The sequence below is a fragment of the Trichosurus vulpecula genome, chromosome 9, assembly GCF_011100635.1.
Source record: "Trichosurus vulpecula isolate mTriVul1 chromosome 9, mTriVul1.pri, whole genome shotgun sequence".
Classification (NCBI taxonomy): Eukaryota; Metazoa; Chordata; class Mammalia; order Diprotodontia; family Phalangeridae; genus Trichosurus; species Trichosurus vulpecula.
Window position 1 is genome coordinate 117,053,538 of NC_050581.1, and position 19,514 is coordinate 117,073,051.

Here is a 19,514-nt window from a genome sequence, read left to right on the forward strand (position 1 = left end):
TTTTAAAGTTCAACTTAAGTTACTTTTATTTAAACATGATCTGAGACAGTACTGCTCACCCAAGAAACTGGGTGGCTGTTACCAGACAGAGGTGTTTGGAGGGAGTCTTCCTGAGCAGAGCACCTCCAGGGACCTAGATCTCACAGCTCCCACCCGCAACTGGGTGTGGCCCCTAAAATCTCAGCCAGAACATGCCACTGCGGATACGGTTGTAGTCAGGGAGTTGTTCGATGGGACCTGAGGGAACAGAGCCGTTAGTTAGTCAGCCTAAGGCACTGTCTGCAGAGACCCACTGAAGGGCTTGTCACAGCTCTGCACCCTTCCCTCCCCACCCAGCACAGGACACCTGGCCTGAGGGATGATCGACAGGCCTTGGAAGGAGTGAAAGAGGCGGGCGAGCTGCCTGAAACGTGAGCCAAGAGGGAAGAGAATGTTCAGCTGCAGGAGGCAATGAGCCTGTTCCTTCAAGCTCTGAGCTGGCACCACCCTGTTGCCCCTGATCCCTAATCATGACCTAATTCTCCACCCATAGTCCTCTGTCCTACCCAAGAGCCTTTTCCCCTTGGAACAATGCATCAGCTTCAGGGGCCTTCTTCACCTCAGTTCAGTGGGGAAGACCAAAGTTACCCCTTAAAAAGAACCATGAAGGAAGAAAATTCACTACCTGATCAGTGGGAGAGGGAAGGGAGCTGCTGGGGCAGGTTTTCTGATGGAACTCCCTTTGCCTGACAAGCAAACATGTCAGAGCAGCATCTCGGAGCTACTCTGAACAGGGAGTGGCCAGGGCAATGGGGAGGCAGGGGTCCCCCCCTCCTTTACTTGAGGGCCCTATTTCCTCTGTCCAAGATGTAGAACCTCCCACAAGGAGGTGTTTTTTAGTCCCACAACTTCCAACAAGATTGCCTTTCTCTCTGCTTCAATCTGGACAGGCAGAAATGTGCCTCAGTCCAAATGATGGAGAAAAGAAGGGAAGTCATTAATCTGATTTTGAAAACCTGGCAGAAATTCAAAGGGGAAAAAAAAGTTAAGACAACTACCAGGCTCCTCCTCTTTGTAAACCCACACCCAAGTGAAGGGAAGGAGCCTCCTTAACAAAAAAATTCCTAGTCCCAGCCCCAGTCAAGCCTGCCTCCCTGGAATAGAGATGATAGCCTGTAAACTACTCACCCACTGCAGCCACTGCGGGGCACTGGTCATACAGGTATTTGGAGCAGACTTCCCGCACAACACTGGCATCAATCTCCTAGAAGGAGCAAACGTCAAATGGGCAGGAAGTCAGCTCTCTGAGAGACATAAGACAGGGGTTCACCCACACAATAACAAGGTTTCAAAATCAACAACACATCTGACTCTGAAATTTTCTGTTAGTTTCTTTGCCAAGACAGTTTCTTCTCTCCAGAGTAAATACCTTTGAGAGATATTGTAGAGAGTGTTTTATAACTGCCTAATTGGACTAATTGCTACCAAAAGAATTCCTGGTAAGTACACTCTTAAGAAAGCAGAATTTAGCCTGTCCGGATGAAGAGACAGAAGACAGAGGAGATTATCATAAACATGTTTCAACTCAGAGATAGCAGAATAGAGGCTGATCCAACAATCGTGCTACCAACCTGTGGTGTCCTCGCTCTATGTTCCCCTAGCCTCTTGTGCCCACACAAATAACCACCCCATGGACTCCCTAGGCCTCCTCCAACTACTCGCCCCCTCTGTCCTTCTCTCTTACTGGCCCCTCCATGCTATCAATTACTCAAGTGAGGGGTCAGAGAGGAGTCACTCCCCTATCCAACCTCTCCCTGGCCTCCTGAGCAGCCCAAGTTAGCTACCATTAGACTCTTCTGAGCCCTGGGAAACCCCAAGGAAGGCTTGATTATAGAAGAGAGGGGATACTAAAGTAGCTCCCTCACTTATAGGTGAAACCCTCCCTCAGCCCATGGATTCAAGCAAGAGCAGAAGACTGGCAAACAAGGGAAAGCAGGCAGCATGCTTCTCTGCTGAACTCCTGAAGGCAGAATTATATCCACAATTATCTCTGGAATTCCAGCTCCAACAAAAAAACAGACAATTCAGCTGCTGTGGGTCCCAGCAAATCTGGCATAGAATCAGAGTTGACTGCAGTCCAATGAAGCACAGGAACAAAGTGCTTCTCTGTCCTTGGAATAGGTGCCCACAAGATTCCAGGGGATACCTGCCCAACTGACCACCTCAGGGAAGAGTGGAAATAATCTCATTCTAGGGTCACTGGAGTACCAAGTGAGAAGAAAGAGCTGCTAATTCCTTCAAATGACCTCAGCTGAACAGCAAAACAGAGGTAATCATTAAACTGGGCCAATTTCTGAGGAAGGTCTAATTCAAGTGCTTTCTGGGCTCAGGTTCACAGGGTTCACTGAATAAAACCCACAGCCTTTTGAAGACTGGCCAAGAAAGCATACCTCAGGCAGCCCGCAGTTCCTGGCAATAAGTCTTGGGCCCAGATAGAGAACCAGGAATGCAAACTCCAAACTGCACAGGCCCTGGAGTGCCTACACGTGCCTATTCTGTGCCCACTAAGGCAGTGATGCCAATTCCACCTTTACCTGCAGCCTATTAGAGGTAAAGACTGGTCTCTTTCAGTCTGCTGAGCCAACTGTCCATAGCCACACAGATAAACAGAAGAAACACACACTCCTACTCAAAAAGCAGATTTGTGATGCTACGAAGAAATCTGGTCTTCAAAGTAGCCCACAGTCCTCCCACCCCAGCTTTTACATACCGAAATCCGGCTCTCCCATTCAGACAGAGGTATTCGGCGGCCATAAGTGAGAAGGCTACGTCCGATGTCTTCACATACGGGGGTGGTACCTGCAGAAAGAGTTGTACTAATGAAAGACTCAAAAAGAATACCATTGCAAAAGCTCTTTCCATGCTTGTGGGTTCCAAATCAAACACCTTTACAAGACAAAGAAGCACAATGGATTTCACAGCTACCGAACGAAATTCTACAGGGACTGATTTAGCTAACATTATCTCTCCTGAATGAAGAAATCATTTAATATTTCAAAGGCAAGAATTATCCTGGGAGCACAATGGAAGAGGAATTAGAGAGCATGAGGTCCTATCTAAATGTTTCTAGAATTCAGGAAAACAGAGAATACTACATCAAAGCATTGTCCCGGGATTTTCCTAAAGAAAAGCACCTACCTCTCCTCTATGTGCCTACTGAAGACGGAAAAAAGAGAAAGGTATGACCTGCTTTTCATCACATGAGGCTAGCTCAATTTTCTATGGGTTTATTCAGATCAGGTAGTTCCAAGTAAGGTTCTAGTTCAAAATGTGTAACTTGTGGCCACCACAACTGCATGTCCCTGGAGGGAACAAGCCATTTGGTATAGCAGAGTGTTAAATTTGGAATCAGAGGGCCTAGATTTGAACTGGGAGTCTGCCACTCACAACCTGTCTGACCCCAGCCATGTCACTTAATCTTTTGGGGCCTTAGCTTCCCCATCTGCAAAATGAAGTAGCTGGACTAGATGACCTCTACAGGCCTTTCATGCTATGACCACCCTGATACAATTTCATCATTTTAGAACTACCAGTACAGAATGAAATTTGTCCTTGATTCTTTTTCTACCCACAACTATATGTATCACAGCTTAACCTCAATGCCTTGGGTCTCCTTGGTTCTAGAGGAGACCCCAGCATGAGTGCCTAGTTTCCCTCCTCCAGTGGAATAAAGAAGGCTTTTTGCCTATATCCTCTATGAGCTCTTTGGTATTTTCATAGTTAGAAGTACCCTCCTCACAATAACCTCATTAAGAAGGAAAGTCCTATGACCCACACTTTATATTTCAAGAAAATGAGACTCAGAAAAGCCAAATGATTTGCTACCAATGGCTCAAGCCCAGTTCTCTAGACGCCAGCACTCTTTTCATTATATTACACTTGGAGGATGGTTCATAAAATGCTGTGACCCAAAAATCACCACCACAGTGGTGGCAAAACTTTTGAGCATTGGAAAGAGTGCAGGACTTGGGAGCCAGAAGGCCTTAGGGCAAATCCCAGGTTGGCAACTGAAAACCAGAATGACCTTGGGTGAGTCACTCAAACCTCTTTGGATTTGGGATCTGTCATTAAAAAATGAAGAGGTTGGACTAGATAACTGCCAACTTCCCTCCTGTTCTTAATCTATGACACTGTAACACTTAGCTAGGATGGTCCTCAGAAAACAAATACAGTCTAGGCCAGTGTCTGTGTCCTGCTGGTAGTGTTTAAGAGCACACAAGGAAAACCAAGTCTACTAAGGAAAGTCAGGTTGTGAATGCTGTTCTGAGGCCAGAAAGGCTAAAATATGGAAGGGACCTCAAGAGAACATCATTTCCAAAGCGTCTCTTCTCGCCTCCTTCTCACCCCACTGAGATCACCCAATCACCCAAATTCAGAAGTAGCAGCGACACTCCAACCACCTTCTAGCAGACATACCATCCAGATGAGACACCAAAGCATTTCTCAGGATGTTTTTGCCCCTCATCACCTCACCTTCAGTGGCACTGGTACACAAACGCATCCTAGACAGGAAAGTTTATATTATTACTCATATTCAAATGCCCAATCAACCATATGATTAGCACCACTTTGAACTTCTAGATGGAAGAACCTCTATCCCTGGTCTGAGACAGTGTGCTATAATAGAAAGAGCAGTTGCTTTGGGGTAAGAGGACTAAGTTCAAATCCTACTCCTAGACTGTGACCTCTGCCAAGTCATTTTAGCACCCTGGGCCTGTTTCCTCATATGTAAAATGTGGGGTGGAGAGGGTAAAGGGGAGAGATTCTATGACTGAGAATGGTAAACCTAACACTGAGGCAATGATAAACTTGTAGCCAGGGGCAACCTCCAGGCACACAGGTCCAATACCATAGGGCCCACAGAGAAGGGCCAAGAACTAGCCTCTTCTTAGAAGACACTTACCACTGGCCCTGAATGAAGAATACCATATCGTCTATGTTCATCTTATCAGTGACAAAATGCATGCCAAACAGGCCGGTTTCTGAGTAGCAGATGTTGAAGGTCTGGAAACTCTGACAGAGCTTGTTTGCCACAGAAACAGATGCCAACGGACTCGACTGGTGCTATAACCAAGTCAGATTGAGCATCACCTTAATGTCAGCCCGTTCTCTAACCAGAAGTCATACAGTCCAACCCTCTACATTAGAAGAGCAGAAACAATCCCCGACAACCAGAGCTCGCAGACAACTAGCATTCACCATTCCCTGCCCCCTTCCCCAGCCTTTCCTGGTGCCTCTGGGCTCCCTACACCTCTTCAGTAATAGACCCAACAGAAGGAACAGAGAAGGGCCATTTTTAGTCACTGAAACCTTAAGAAGAGTCTCACCAAGAATGCCCAAGTCAACATAAAAGCAACAGGCACTCATGCTGGGCTTCCCTCCTCACTTTTCTCAAACCAGAAACTCTTCACGCAGGAGTGCACGTCTTACATAGTTCTGTACAACCTTCCTTCCTGGGGAGGCTTTCTGGCTAGTTTTCCACCCCCTGTGATCCTCCCCACACCACCCTGGGGGCTTTAAGCTCCAAAGTATCACAGGGGCCCTTCTTAGGAGGAAACTTTATCCTTTTATATGCTACATTCTGAACTATAGCACCAGACAGGTTGTGATTTTTAGTCAAATTCAACATAAGCTCCATTCTGTATAAAAAGATTCAAGGGAAAAAGGGCCCAATAAACAGCAACAGTAATCTCCCCTTTATACCTATCTGCCCAGGAGCTTGCTGCTTTGCCCAATCTTTCCCCATTCCAGACACACAGAAACCAACCCAGGACTGCACAAGGGAAGACCTCATACACAGGCCCTTCCTCATGCCTCCCCCTCACGCCTTTCCCAAGCCCTTCATGGCACCCACTCCCAAAAGCCAGGGCCTTACAAGCACTATCCTCCCACGGAGAGTAGAGAATCCAGGTCCTTACCACACCCCCTCCATAGGTACAATCATAGTGACCAATGATCGAGTTGGCTACTGAGAGTGCAATATTATCAGGGTTGGCCCAGCCTGGGCCCTCAACTGCAAGAGCCACATGAGCTAGAGGCATGGCATCGTCCCGGTGACGGATCTGAAACAGGAAGTAGGGGTCAAAAGGAGATTCACAAAGAGATGTTACTGCTCAAGGTCTCCAGAAAGCACATTCTAGAGTGATTATCTGACTGTTCTCTGGGATGGCCAGGCACATCGCTTTGTATATTCATCCCATATGCACTATCCCCCAAGCCAGGCCTCAAGGAAATACAGAAGAGAAGGCTAAGGGTCAGTTTCCAAGGAATTCACCATCAGGATGGGAACTGAGGAGTGCGGGAGGAGGAGATTCAAGGCCTACCTGCTTTGAATGCAGTCTAGACTGGGGATCAGAAGACAGATTGGGGGGAAGGGGAGAAATGAATGGAGATGGGTGAAAAAAATTACATTTTTATTCACCAATCTCTAACTGAAATTTAGGATTTTCTACAATTATGAATGTACACAATAAACATTATTCTGAGAAATGCCGATAGGCTTCATCAGACTGCCAGAGGGGTTCCACGATACAAAAAGGTTAAGAACTCTGGTCTAAGAGGAAGATTACCCCATCAAACTGGCCAGAGAATGGGTCTTCGGTTGTAGTCTTGCCCAAGGTCACTATGGCTATTCACAAACATGGTCCCCAGTAGCAAAGGCAGAGCAACGATGGCCTTGTGCCGCTGCAAAATCTGTCTGATATATTTGAGCCTTTCAATTTTCTCACTTAATCCACTATTTCTCAGTCTAAAGACACTTACAAAGGTCTACGTAGAGAGCTTATAAGAGCCACCTTGTTGTTCTCTGCCTCTGGGACACACAAGTTTGACAACAGGCCCCCCCGCCCCAAATCCCATATCACCAGCTGGCATAACTGGCCAGCCTTGGACACAGGCTTGTCATAAGCAGTCTAGGTGAAAATAAATTTGGGGACCTATTTCTGCAGTACTTCAAAAGACCCATGATGTTCTCAAGTGTGGGTGTTTATCTCCCCAACATAGATCACAATCTTTCCATGCCATAGTAAAGGGCTTCATAAATTACTGTGATCAAAACAATTCATGCACTCATGACCAACTTTGTGATGATAAGCCTCTACCACATATAGGCAGATTAGTCCTTGGCCAATGCGGGCACATGTCCTGTGGCAAGGCCAATAACAATTCAATTAAGTGCTTATTATTTTCAAGGCAGGTAGGTTTCAAAGCGGATAAAGTGCAGGGCCTGAAGTCGGGAAGACTCATTCTCCCAAGTTCAAATCTGGCTTCAGACACTTACTAGCTGTGTGACCCTGGGCAAGTCACTTAGCTCTGACTGCCTTAGTTCCTCATCTGCAAGATGAGCTGGATAAGAAAATGGCAAACCATGCCAGTCTTTGCCAAGAAAACCCCAAATGGGGCCACAAAAAAATCGGACTCAACTGAGCAACATATTCAAGACACAAGCTGGGGGCGCAAAAATGAAAAGTAATTAATTAAACATCCCCAAATCCTTTTCTGTAAGGCTAGGAAGCACCTGCTTAGAGAGCATACCTCACTGCCTGTGAAGCGGCAGGATGAAGGGAGAGGTACAGCATCCTCAGCGTATTCCATGGGGACGCTGCCAAAATGCTGCTGAGCAAGGTCCACTAGCTGCTTGTGCTCCACACCTGGTCGGAGAAGGCAGAAGAGGTAACATCAATGCCATAATCCTTCAATGACCTTTGTCACATACCCAAACCTCCAGCCTTCACCCCAGGGGAGACCGCTCAGTCACAGAGTCACAGACCCAGATCAAACATGGAAAGACAACAGCTGGAAAGACACAAACTCCTCAGATCAGGAAGGGCCACCTTCTGAGACTAAAGCTGATACAAGAGCAAATGTGGAGAAAATATCAGGCCTGGATCCATTATGATATGCTCTTCTGCCACAGAACTTGGAGAGTCCAAGCCATTCAGAGTACAAACAAACTCCAGCACATGGCCGGGTGATAGCTCCACTTACAACTGAAGAACCACTTCTAACCTTCAGTCTTGAGCCCTCTTGCCACCCTTAGCTAAATCACTCGGATGCTGCTGCTCTGTAGGTGAGCTAGAGAAAGGATACAAACCAAGGCATGACAGGGAGAAAACAAAGAGGCTGGAGAATGGGCGCAGACCACGAGGTGACTGCGGGTGAGGTATAGCAAGGAGTGTGTAACAGAGATGAAAGGAGGGGGTCCTGAAGAAAGACAAAAGGGATGGGACAAATAAAGGTGGCCGAGATGGAGAGGAGATACAGGATGAGTGACCTCACAGCCCTTCCCTTTCTATCGCCACGCCCTCACCAGGCTCCAGATGGAACTACCTCATCATCCTGGTAGTACCACGGATGCCTGTATATTGGTGGGCCTTCACCTTCTATCTGGCCTAGCTCCTGAAAAAAGGAGACCCGCTCCACACTCACCTCCTGCAGCAGCCAGCACCATTCGAGGGGCCTTGTAGTAAGTATCGATAAACTCAGCTAAGTCTTGCCTGGACAGTTTCCTGAGAAAGACAATGACAAGTTCGATATATGAGGTCCATATAGATCTGGAGCTGGAAGTGACCTCAGAGGTCATCTAGTACAATCTTATCACTTTAGAGATGAGGAAACTGAGACCCAGGGAGGTTTGGTGACTTGTCCAAGGTCACACAAGTAACTAAGTACCAAAAGTAGGATTTGAACACAGGTCTTCCGACTTTTGTTAGAAAACTGTGTAGGAAGGCTTGGGTACATATGGGTACACAGTATACTCTAGAAGTAGGAATAGTGATAAAGTTGGGCTCAAAAGAGACCTGGGTCAAGCACCTACTGGAAGAAAGGGTCACATCACCTCCAGGAGCCTGTTTTCTCACTTACAAAAGAGAAACAATAATAAGTGTGCTACATATTTCAGAGGGTTGCTGTGAGGAAAACACTCGACAACTTTTTACAAGTATTTATTTTATTATTTCCCCCAATTACATGTTAAAATAATTTTTAAACATTTGGTGGGTTTTTTTAAGTTTTGAGTTCCAAATTTTATCCCTCCCTCCCCCCTTCCTGAGACAGCAAGCAATCAGATATTAGGTTATACATGTGCAATGATATGGAAACACTGGATAACTTTAAAGCCCAATATAAATGGTAGGGATGGTGAGAAATACATTACCACTATCATCATTATAAACTTGACCAGAGGCTGGCTAGCTAAAGGAAAGAACGGCCCCCTCCTGCAGACTGAGGCTCCCTGCTCCAGGCCCATGCCTTTAGAGGGCTCCAGAAGGGAAGAGCTTAGCATGCCCCCAGCACATCCTCTCCCCCACCCATCTCCTCTTCCCACTCCTTGCCTAGCCTAGAGGTCACCAGGATCCAAACACTCTGGTCAGCAAATGGCTGGCCACTAGCTCTACATGAGGTTTGATTACCAGATAACAGTCAACATATCAGAACTCATACATCCTTATAGGTGTCGGAGTAGTCACAGAATCCAAATCTATCTGAGCTGAATGGGACCTCAGGAGCGCAGACTGTCAGCAGAAGTCACCTGGTCCAATTCTTATACGTTACAGATAAAACAAACGTCCCCAAAAGGAAAGAGGCTTCTCTTTTGGAGGCCTTACACCTGTTCTAAGATTGATGCTCCAACCTCATTTTGCACCCAAACTAATATCCCCCAGCCTTATTCAGCACACATGGCTCAGGATGACTTTGGCTGTTTCCAGATATCAAATCCATCCTCAAATGCCTAAGATTTGCTCCTACTGAGGATGATCAAAAGGTGCCAAAGGCAGTGAACAAAGTTGCTCCAATGGCCTTGGGCCATATTTCTGTGCAATCACAGCAGTTCGAATAGCTGCATCCCTCCCAAGGGGAACCTTCTGAAAGGCAAGATTCATTTAAATGTATGTTTCCATGGCTCCGGGCACATTTGCCATCTGTGCCTGGATAAGGTTCCACACGTCATCCTATGCTGTCCCCACCACCCATGATAAAGCACAGAGTTTCCGCACACAGCTGGTGCTCCAAAAACACGACTGCCCCTTTGCAATGAGTTCTCACTTGGCATTCTCACTGGGTCCTTCCACAGCCTGAGCAAGGGGAGTGCCTTGGTAAGCAGTGGCATGAAGATAGTCAAATACCACATCCCGCAAGGAGCTGTCATTTTCCTGCATTTCTTGAAGAATCACATTTCGCTCCTTCTCAATCTGGGAGTCCTCCAAGCTGCAGTTCTGCACAATGTCACCCAAGATTTCAACAGCTAGAAGACACACATTATGTAGAGTAAGAGACAAAAGTACAGGTACATGTGGAAGCATTCCTACCCTAGAGGTCTTACCAACCTGATATTAGGTGACAGGTGAATGAGCTAGTGGTCTAGGAGGAAAGACATGATGGTAATTACTACATTCCCCACCTCCACCAACACAGACGTATGTACTTTATTCTTGGCCAGAACAAGACACTGTGGTCACCTATAAAGAACATTCCTTTGTTTTCTCTGGCATGGAACAGAAAATACCTGTCTATAAAAATTTGCCTCCTATCTCCAACAATTTAGTTATAACATATTGATCATACATTATTATGAGTGGAGACCCTTGAGGACAAAAAGCTATTTCAGCCACAGAAGGGCATGTGGCTCTTATAGCAACCCATCAACGTACTAAGGAAATAATCTGAAGGCAGCTAGGTATAATGGCAAGCAAAGTGGGGACTGTTCGCTGTTTTTTCCTTCGGAGTGCTTCCCAGCACTAAGGTAATCAAGTGCCTTTGACTGAGCCTTGTCTTTGAATCAAGAGTCTTCGATGACCTGCTTAAGTCACAAGAATGCCTAAGTCACACAAGTTTGAGCCAAATGATTGTGAGGCCCTCTGACCCTGAAGAAGGGTACATATACTTTGAGGTTAGCATTTTGTTTGGGGTTCACTCATTGGAAGAGCGTTCCTGTGATTTCTCCAGATGAGACTATGGGTAGCTGTTAAGGAGCCACCTGGCTTTGAAAACCCAAATATTGGTGCTTCTCTTTCTGGAAAATAAGTAAGTATTGTTATGGACAGTCAGAAGCCCTGTCTGCTGATTTGTGTTACTTGCTCTGGTTATATAATTTTTGCTTGTAATTTGTTTGTTTTCTCTGAAGTTCAGGGTCCTGACTTCTTCCCCTGAACTAAGTGAATGATACATGTATGTTTAATTAAAGTAAGATTGTAAATCCCTTAAAGTTACTTTCCTTAGAAAAGCAGATCAAAGAACCTGCGCTAGCAGCTCTCCCGTGTGCTGGTGTTATTGGCCTTACACCTCCACAGCAGCTGCAAGCAGCATTTTTGTTATAGTAGGGTCAAAGGCTGAACAGAGATCCTTGGGAAATATCACAGTTTGTAACTGAGGGCAGGTAAAAGGCTGGGGAGGATCATGATGAAGTCATGACAACCATTAGGGCAGAAAGACCAAAGATCGGTTTAGGCTTAGTAAACTCAATACTGCTCAGTTGTAATTTACAGAGAACCTCTAAATACTGAAAACTGTACCAACGACAGATAACATCATTCTTTTCTAATAAATATTCCTAATAAGAAACTTTCTTTGCAGCTTAGGTCTAGAAGGAGAAAAAGAAATAACCCAGAATATGCAAACCACAGTGCTATCTATCTAGTCCAATGCCCTTATTTTACAGGTGAGGAAATGGGTCTGTGGCTAAATGATTTATCTAAAAGGTCACAGAGCTAGTAAGCAGAACATCCATGATTAGAACCCAAATCCTCTGACCCCTGATCCTTCTACTACACTACACTGAGAAGGTAAACTAGGGGGTAAAGTATCACTTTATTAGATTATAAACACATGGCTTATTTTTTATTGTGTCTGTGTCTTATTCCTCCACTAAACTGTATGAAGGCTTTGACCATGTTAACTGGACTTTGTATGTCATTCAACTCAAGCAGGAATTTAATACACATTTGATGATTTAAATTAAATTTTGTGGGGCACAATGGGTGATCAAGCTTGTTATAGGTTACCAATAGAGAAAAAGGGTAAAGAAGATTGGGGCAAGTTCCTCAGGCATAAAACAAGTTCCTCATTCAAATGCTGGACTCTGGACAAATGAAGGAAATGTAGCTAGGCTCCATGAGGAAGCACCCACAGTCATGACACAAACTCTCAAAGTGAGAAGGGATCTAAGAGGTCAGCTATCAACTCAGATCTGAAGCATGAACCCGCTCCCTTCCTCCCTCCATTTCCCTAGCAAGTGGTCACACAGCCTTGGCTTTAATAGCTGCATTAACCAGAATTCATGACCGCCTTAGGCAAACCACTCTACTTTTAGAAAGCTGATTGTTAGGCATGACACCTCCCTCTTCTTGAAGGGCTCCTGTCCAAGCTACAGGTCTCTGGGATTCAACTCCTGCAAAACATCAACATGCTAAACCACTCACCTAACAAGATATTATCATATGCAAGTAAGATGCTGCACTTCAGATTCCCAGCCTTTGCCACGGCTGTTTTCATACTGTTTCACCTTCATCATTATATTTATATTTATTCAATGATCCCATGCAACACTGAGAGGCTTTTTGTAGATGTTCTCATGTCACTTCACACAACAAAGAATTCCATGTCTCTTCAAACACATCCTCCTCTGAGGCAGCATTATGGCCCTGTCAAGGTGGCCCTGCTGAGTGAAAAACAAGCCACATCTCTTCCTCCAATACCAAACACAGAGAACACAGAAGGCTGCTTACCTTTAGGAAGGTCCTTACTCAGTGCTTTGATATAGTATGCAGTGTGTTCCCGAGTGCTATAAGCATTTAGATGGGCACCCATCCTCTCTATTTCTTCTTCCAATGCTTTCCCAGGACGCTTCTTTGTACCCTGAAAACAAACCAACGGGGAAGAAGAAAAGCCAAAGCATTTCAGACTATGCCAATTCAAAAGCCAGCAGAGATATGAGAAATAAGGGCCCTTTGTGAGGTAGTTCAGGGCAAGCCATCTTCCAACTAACTTACAAACAAAATCCCTTATCCCTTTTGTTCATAAAATATAATAATACTATCTATGGCAGGGACTCTTAACCTGGGATCCATGAACTTGTTTTCAAATATCTGAAAACTGTTCTCAATGTAACTGGTTGCATTTCATAATCACAAATATTTTATTTTATGCATTTAAAAACATTCTTCTGAGGAGTCCACAAACTGTACCAGACAAAGTGCTAAAGTGAAATGGGTGTTTCAATATATATTCTCATTCCTCTTGCAAACAAACCATAGGAAATCCATTCTTAAGGTTTACAGTGTGTAGTAAACAAGGGTAGTAAGGGAAAGAAGAAGACTATGCCAGATGTGGGCATCCAGTTACAGGAGCAGCAGCAGAAGGAGGAAAAGGAAACGAGATTTGATGCAGTATATGTCTAAAGCCAGGGAGACAAAGAAGCTCAGAGGAGTAGGTTATCTTAAGCTGAAATTCAGTGACTGATCAGCAATGGTCAAGAGTAGTGCAAGTCCTAATGGCAAAACTTTCTGGAACATTTCCAAAGAGGAGCTGGAAAACCCACATCTTGCCAGCTATGTCCTCCCCAGCAGAACTTTAGACTATACCCCTAGAACCAACCTGGGCTCTAAGAGGACAGCTTATTTTGCTTAGACCCAGTGTCAGTCCTTCATCACTGGCTCTTAAATAAAGTGACGTAATGTAATGTGAAGAGACACACACCCTCTGGAGAGGAGAATCAAGCAGAAATTCATGTCCTAAAAGGTCTCTAGGGTCTGTGGTTCTACAGAATAGTGACCTAACCTATTCATACCTTGAATGCCAAGTGTTCCACAAAGTAGCCAGCTCCATTGTTGGTTTCATTTTCATAGCGGCTACCAACATCTATCCAAACTCCCACCTGGAGGAGAAATAATACAGAAAAACACCAGGAGCTTCACTAAAGTCTGTGACATTATACACAGATCTGTTCATACCACGGCTCTGCTCAAAGTTTCAGTGAATAAAATTTAAATGCTTTGCCTAGCATTTAAGGCCCCCCCACAAACTGGTGTCACCCAACTCTTCAGCCCTATCTCTCACTATGCCCCAATACATACTATTCACTCCAATCAAACTTCACTATACTCTGCTCCTTGGACAAACGTTGTACCTTCCAGCCTCCTGCCTTTGCTCATATTGCTCCCAATGCCCTGAATGTCCTTTCTCCCCTCAACATGCTGGGATTTCCACCCATCTTTAAAGCTTAACTTAAATCCCACCTCCTCTAGTATGCTTCCCATAATCTCCACATTTGGTAATGGCCCTTTCCCCCTCAGACCTCACATAACCTTTATTTGCACACTAGGAGAACCTGTCAAGATATTTATAGATATCTATAACCTACTATACAACTCAGGATTTAGAAGGGCCTGATGACACATTATATATGGACTATCCTACATATCATACCCTCCTAGACCCTGAATTCTATGAGGACAGGAGTTGTGCCTTGGCCAAATCTTTAGACATTTGGCCCTCAGACCGCTTATAGCAGCACATTGCTTGCAGCCCACAAAAGGATTTCAGGCAGCCCACAAAAAATACAGAGGATGTCAAACAGGCCTGCACAGCATACAACCCATGGGCTGTATGTTGTGTAGGCCCACTTTAATTTCTGCACTGAGTAAATACTTAGCAATTTTTGTTGAATGAGATTAAACTATATCAGGGTCTATAGTCTGCATGCACAGATCCCTAGGCAGGTTACTTACTTTTCATAGGTCTAGAATTGCAACTTACTCTTTATTTCAGGCAAACAGCTTAATTATCTTTCGTGGTGAGCTGCAGGATAGATTACCACAAAAAGACTTTTCATATATAGGTAATTTCTCCAGGTGAGCTGCAAGGAACTGTTAAATCACCTGGCACAAAATCTTGCACAGGGTACAGTCCTCAAATATTTATTGATGGATTGATAAAGGAAAATAGTCATCACTTTACACACCGTATAATTTTTCTCTTCAATGACTCAGGCAGATCAACTGATTTTGTATTAACAACTTAGTAAGAACTATAAGAGTGGTACCGGTGTCCCCATTTTGCAGAGGAGAAAAGTTAGGTGACTTATCCCAGGTGATACAAGGAGTCTCCAGCAAAGCCAGGACTAGAATTCTGAGTGTGCTGGTGCCATTCTACCCCTGTAGTCCTAACAGGGCAATGTTAGGTTAGGCACTGCCCATCAGTGGTAAAGTATGGAGTTCCTATAGATGCCTACTCATAAGCCAACTAGCTGACCCATTCCTAGAGTGGGGGGCTTATAGGAATTCCTCCCTAACAGTGGCCCAACTGTCTAAGAAACCCATTTCAAACTTACTGTACAGGTTTGTTGGCTGGAGTCCTCAGAAGCCACCCGGAGCCCATTGTCCAGCGTAGTGACCTGGGTTGCTGGAATGTTCTGGAGAGTCTGAACAAAGGTAGCTGCGCTACGAGTTGTGGGCGGCTTTAATAGAGAAGGCTGAAGAAATAACATTGTCATTAGAACAGCCCCAAATCTAGCCATATTGACCTCAGTCATCCCTCATCCAACAAACATAACCCCTGACCCACTTTCTCTTCCCTCCTGACACCAAAATCTAGGAATGATTTGATAGCATATTTTTCTCTCTCTCCCATAATGAATGACTTTGTGAAGACAAGGCCTGCATCTTTTAATCGCCTCTCCCCTGAGCACTAAGCACAATGATTTGTATCAAAATTTGCTGGTTTCAATGCCTCTCTCATTGCTCAGCAAGCCAAAGCAGTCTCTGGGAAGTCCATTCAGGACAGTCTTGGCTTGAGTACAACAGAGTACAGAGAAAAAGAGGAAAAGGGACACAATGATTCTCACAAAGACAATTCAAGTCAGAACACTAGAGACTCACTGCAGACAACATTCAATTTGGTCTTGTGGTATGAAACAGAAAAACGGATCAAAATCCAGAGATAATTCAAAATAATCCATTGCAGCCCAAACTTTTGCCTCCTCCTTTTCTACCTTAATTTTAACAGCGGGGCTAGCAAATAGTAAAACTAAGAGGCTCAAGCAACTATTCTCATAAAGATAGCATGATGTATTATTTTAGGACTCAGCAACTCAAACTGGCCACAAGTCCACTCAAGTACAAGGTTTGGGTCAGCAATGGGCCACCCTCTGATCCATAGTCAACAACTTCAAAAAAAATTGAATTTGAGAGTTGAAAATTACCTTAGAAGCTACCTAGTCCAACCCATACCCAACAGAAACCCCCAACTATAACATATCCAACAAGTTGGATAACATATCCAGCCTCTGTTTAAAGACCTCCACAGATGGCTAAATGTTTTTGGACGGCTCTAATTGTTAAGTTTTTCCTAACGTCAAGCCTAAACGTGCCTCTTTGCAGCAACTTTCTGCACGCTGTCCTCCAGAGCCAAACAGAACAAGTTTTATACTCCCTCCTCTACAAGACATTACTTCAAAAACTAAGAGACATGGCGGGGCCGAGGGGGGGACACACAAGCAGCTAGCTGGTGCAATGAATAGAGCCCTGGCCTTGGAATCAGGAGGGCTCATCTTCATGAGTTCAAATCTGGTCTCGGATACTCACTGGGCAAGTCACTTAACCCTCTTTGCTGACTCAGTTCCTGGTCTGTAAAATGTTCTGGAGAAGAAAATGCAAACCACTCCAGTATCTTTGCCAAGAAAGCCCAAAACACAACTGAAATGACTGGGTAACAAGGAGAGAGAAGGATGTGTTTCCATATATACACTCTGAGCCTTCTCTTCTACAGGTTAAAAATGTCTAATTCCTTCAACTGATCCTCATGTCTTAGACTCAAAGTTCTTCAGTATCCTAGTTATCCTGTTCTGGATTCTCTTATACGCTCCAGTTTATCCATGTCCTCCTTGGACCACAGTAACCAAATCTGAAACACAATGCCATATATGAGGTCTGCACAAGCAGAGTACCCAGTATCTCCCTAATCCAAGTCTATGCCCCTCTTAATGCAGACCAAGATCACATTATGCTGCAACATCTCATTGCAGACTCATATTAATCTTGTAGTCTACTAAAGACCCCAGATCTTTTTCAGGCCAACTACTATTTCACCAAACAACCCTCATATTATAATTGTGAATTTCATCTTTGGTACCCAAATACAAGACTTTACATTTATTCCTAATGAACTTCATCATGTTAGATTTAGCCTGTAAAGAGTTTTTTGGATTCTGACACTCTTTGTCTAGTTTGTTAGCAATCCATTCCCCGTGTTTTATCTGAAATTCTGAGGTACACCTTTACAGTTACTGATAAAAATGGCCACCAAGTTCACAGGCACTCAGTGAATATATTCTCTATTTTCCACGGCAGTGGTTTCCAAAGTGGACCACTTTTGGCTCTATTTTTTGTGAAGTCTTCAGAAGCACCTCAGGTTACAGCTGATAAGAAATCACCTAGTCCAAATCTCTTATTTATAGACGAGAAAACTGAAGCCCGGAAAGGGTCCAAGTTCGTGTATTATGGCTAGTGAGGGGCAAAGAACCAAGGACCCCCAATTCCTGATACAGGGATCCTAGCAACTACACTAAACTGCTTGTGTATTTTCATGTTGCAGGCAGTGTCTGGGTTTCTGTTTCTAGCCTGAATTAAGTACACTTTGCTAATCCTCAAGATTGCCTCCAAAAGAACACCACATACCCGTTACTTTAAGTAGGGGCTTGAAGTCTGGGTTTAAATGTGCAAGAGAACAGACTAGGTGGATCAGGCTGCCCCCAGGGTTCCTAGTCTCTCGAACTGGGGCTAAAAAAATCTGAGATAGCAGCTCCAGTAACTGCCATTTCTTCTGCTCCAGTCCCACCTTCCTGCAAGCCTGCGGGTCCGGGGAGAAAGAGGGAAAGAAGTGTCTACTATTGCTCCTAGGATAGGAATGAGGAGACACCCCAAAACTCCACTCTAATGCTGGCTGACAGATGGAACAGATGAGGCAGTGTCCGAGGGTAAGCACATATCCGTTTCTATCAAGTTTGAGGGTTTACAAGGTAGGAAGGAGTTCTCATCATTGTCGGGATTCGAACCCAGGCCTAGTCCTGCCTCCAATGCTCTTCCCACGACACTACACTATTAACTTGCAAGTCTCTGCCGGCCCTTTCTGGTGTGCGGAAGCACCTTCTACCAGGAGCGGTGAACAAAGGCAGGATCAGTACGCCCATCTGGAAGATGGGGAAACTGAGGCTCGGAAGAGGAGGGCGACAACTCGTCCCAAGGTCAGGGCCCGCTCCGGCCTCCGTCCGGCGCTAGGACCCCACACAGCCCCACCTTTCAACGTTGAGATCGCTCCCTCCCTGGGCCCTGGCCGCCTGCTCTCGGAGTCCGAGGACTCCCTCCCTGGGCCTCCAAGGTCACCTAGACCATTCCTCCCCGAGACCCCCTACCCCTACCCCGCGCCGTGCCGGGCGCTCGCCCCTTGACCTCCCCCCGGCCCCGGTGTGCGGCCACCCGCCCGTGACCCTGTGACCTTCCCGCTGTCCCGGCTCCAGGAGCGCTCCCCCCCTGCAGTACCGCCTTTCAAAATGGTTCCCCTTCTCCCCTCCCACACCAGGACGTCGGGCTTGACCAGAGAGTAGTTAGATCTCACCGAGCCGCGGGCGCGGAGAAGGGCACGAGCCGCGGCGCCGCCGACCCGGCATACAGAGGAAGCCGCCATCTTCTTCCCTTCCTTCACTCAGTCTGGGCGGAGCCTGCGCTAAAAGGTGCGCGAGATGGACTTCGGCGCATGCGCTTTCTCGACCTCCTCCTCCTCCCCCCCACGTTTTTCCTCTCGCTCTCTATCCCTCTCTCGCGCTCTTTCTCCCTATCTCTCCCTCTCCCCCTGTCCTTCTCTCCTCCCTTCCCCTTTCCCCTTCTTCCTCTCTCTCTCTCTCTCTCTCTCTCTCTCTCTCTCTCTCTCTCTCTCTCTCTCTCTCTCTCTCTCTCTCTCTTCTCTCTCTCCCTCTCCCCCTCCTCCCTCCTTCCCTCCCTCTCTCCCCCTCCTCACCCCCTTCTCCCCCTGTCCTCACCCCCTTCTCCCCCGTCCTCCCCTTCCCCTTCCTCTCTCTCTTTCTTCATTCTTCCTCCTTCTCTCTATCTCTCTGTCTCTCTCTCTCTCTCTCTCGCCTGCCGCCTGTCGAAGAACCCTGTGAAGTTCTCTTGGGCGCTTCTGTCAATCACTGCCAGCACCTCCCTTCATTCATTCATTCATTCTCAGGGTTCCAAGCCTCGGGAGCTGGAAAGGACAGCAGAGGCCATCCAGCCCACCCCGTAGCCGAACAAGCATCCTCGTATACCCCACCGAAGGCCCTCAAGCATAAGCTTAGAGAGTCCCAATTAGGGGAGCACTGGCAGACCATTCCACATGCTCACTCCTTTAGCAAACGTTGATTAAGCCCCTACTGCTTAAAGCGTCTTGATTGGGCGGGGCATCGGGGGCAAAAAAGAGTAAAGATCGAAAAACAAAGAAACAACCCC

At 45.8% G+C, this 19,514-nt stretch overlaps 1 protein-coding gene across 1 annotated transcript; it reads right to left on the reverse strand.

Annotated features, from left to right (window-relative positions):
* LOC118831202 (cytochrome b-c1 complex subunit 1, mitochondrial) lies at window positions 1-18,745 on the reverse strand. Its single transcript, XM_036738399.1, has 13 exons — window positions 18,646-18,745; window positions 15,365-15,505; window positions 13,823-13,909; window positions 12,762-12,891; window positions 10,084-10,282; window positions 8,467-8,546; window positions 7,573-7,688; window positions 5,958-6,101; window positions 4,943-5,103; window positions 4,456-4,541; window positions 2,750-2,838; window positions 1,168-1,243; window positions 1-237 (listed from the first exon to the last, which is right to left on the reverse strand). The coding sequence occupies exons 1-13, from the start codon at window positions 18,712-18,714 to the stop codon at window positions 173-175; spliced, it is 1,443 nt and encodes a 480-aa protein (XP_036594294.1). The 5' UTR covers window positions 18,715-18,745; the 3' UTR covers window positions 1-172.
* Between the last annotated feature and the right edge of the window lie 769 nt (window positions 18,746-19,514).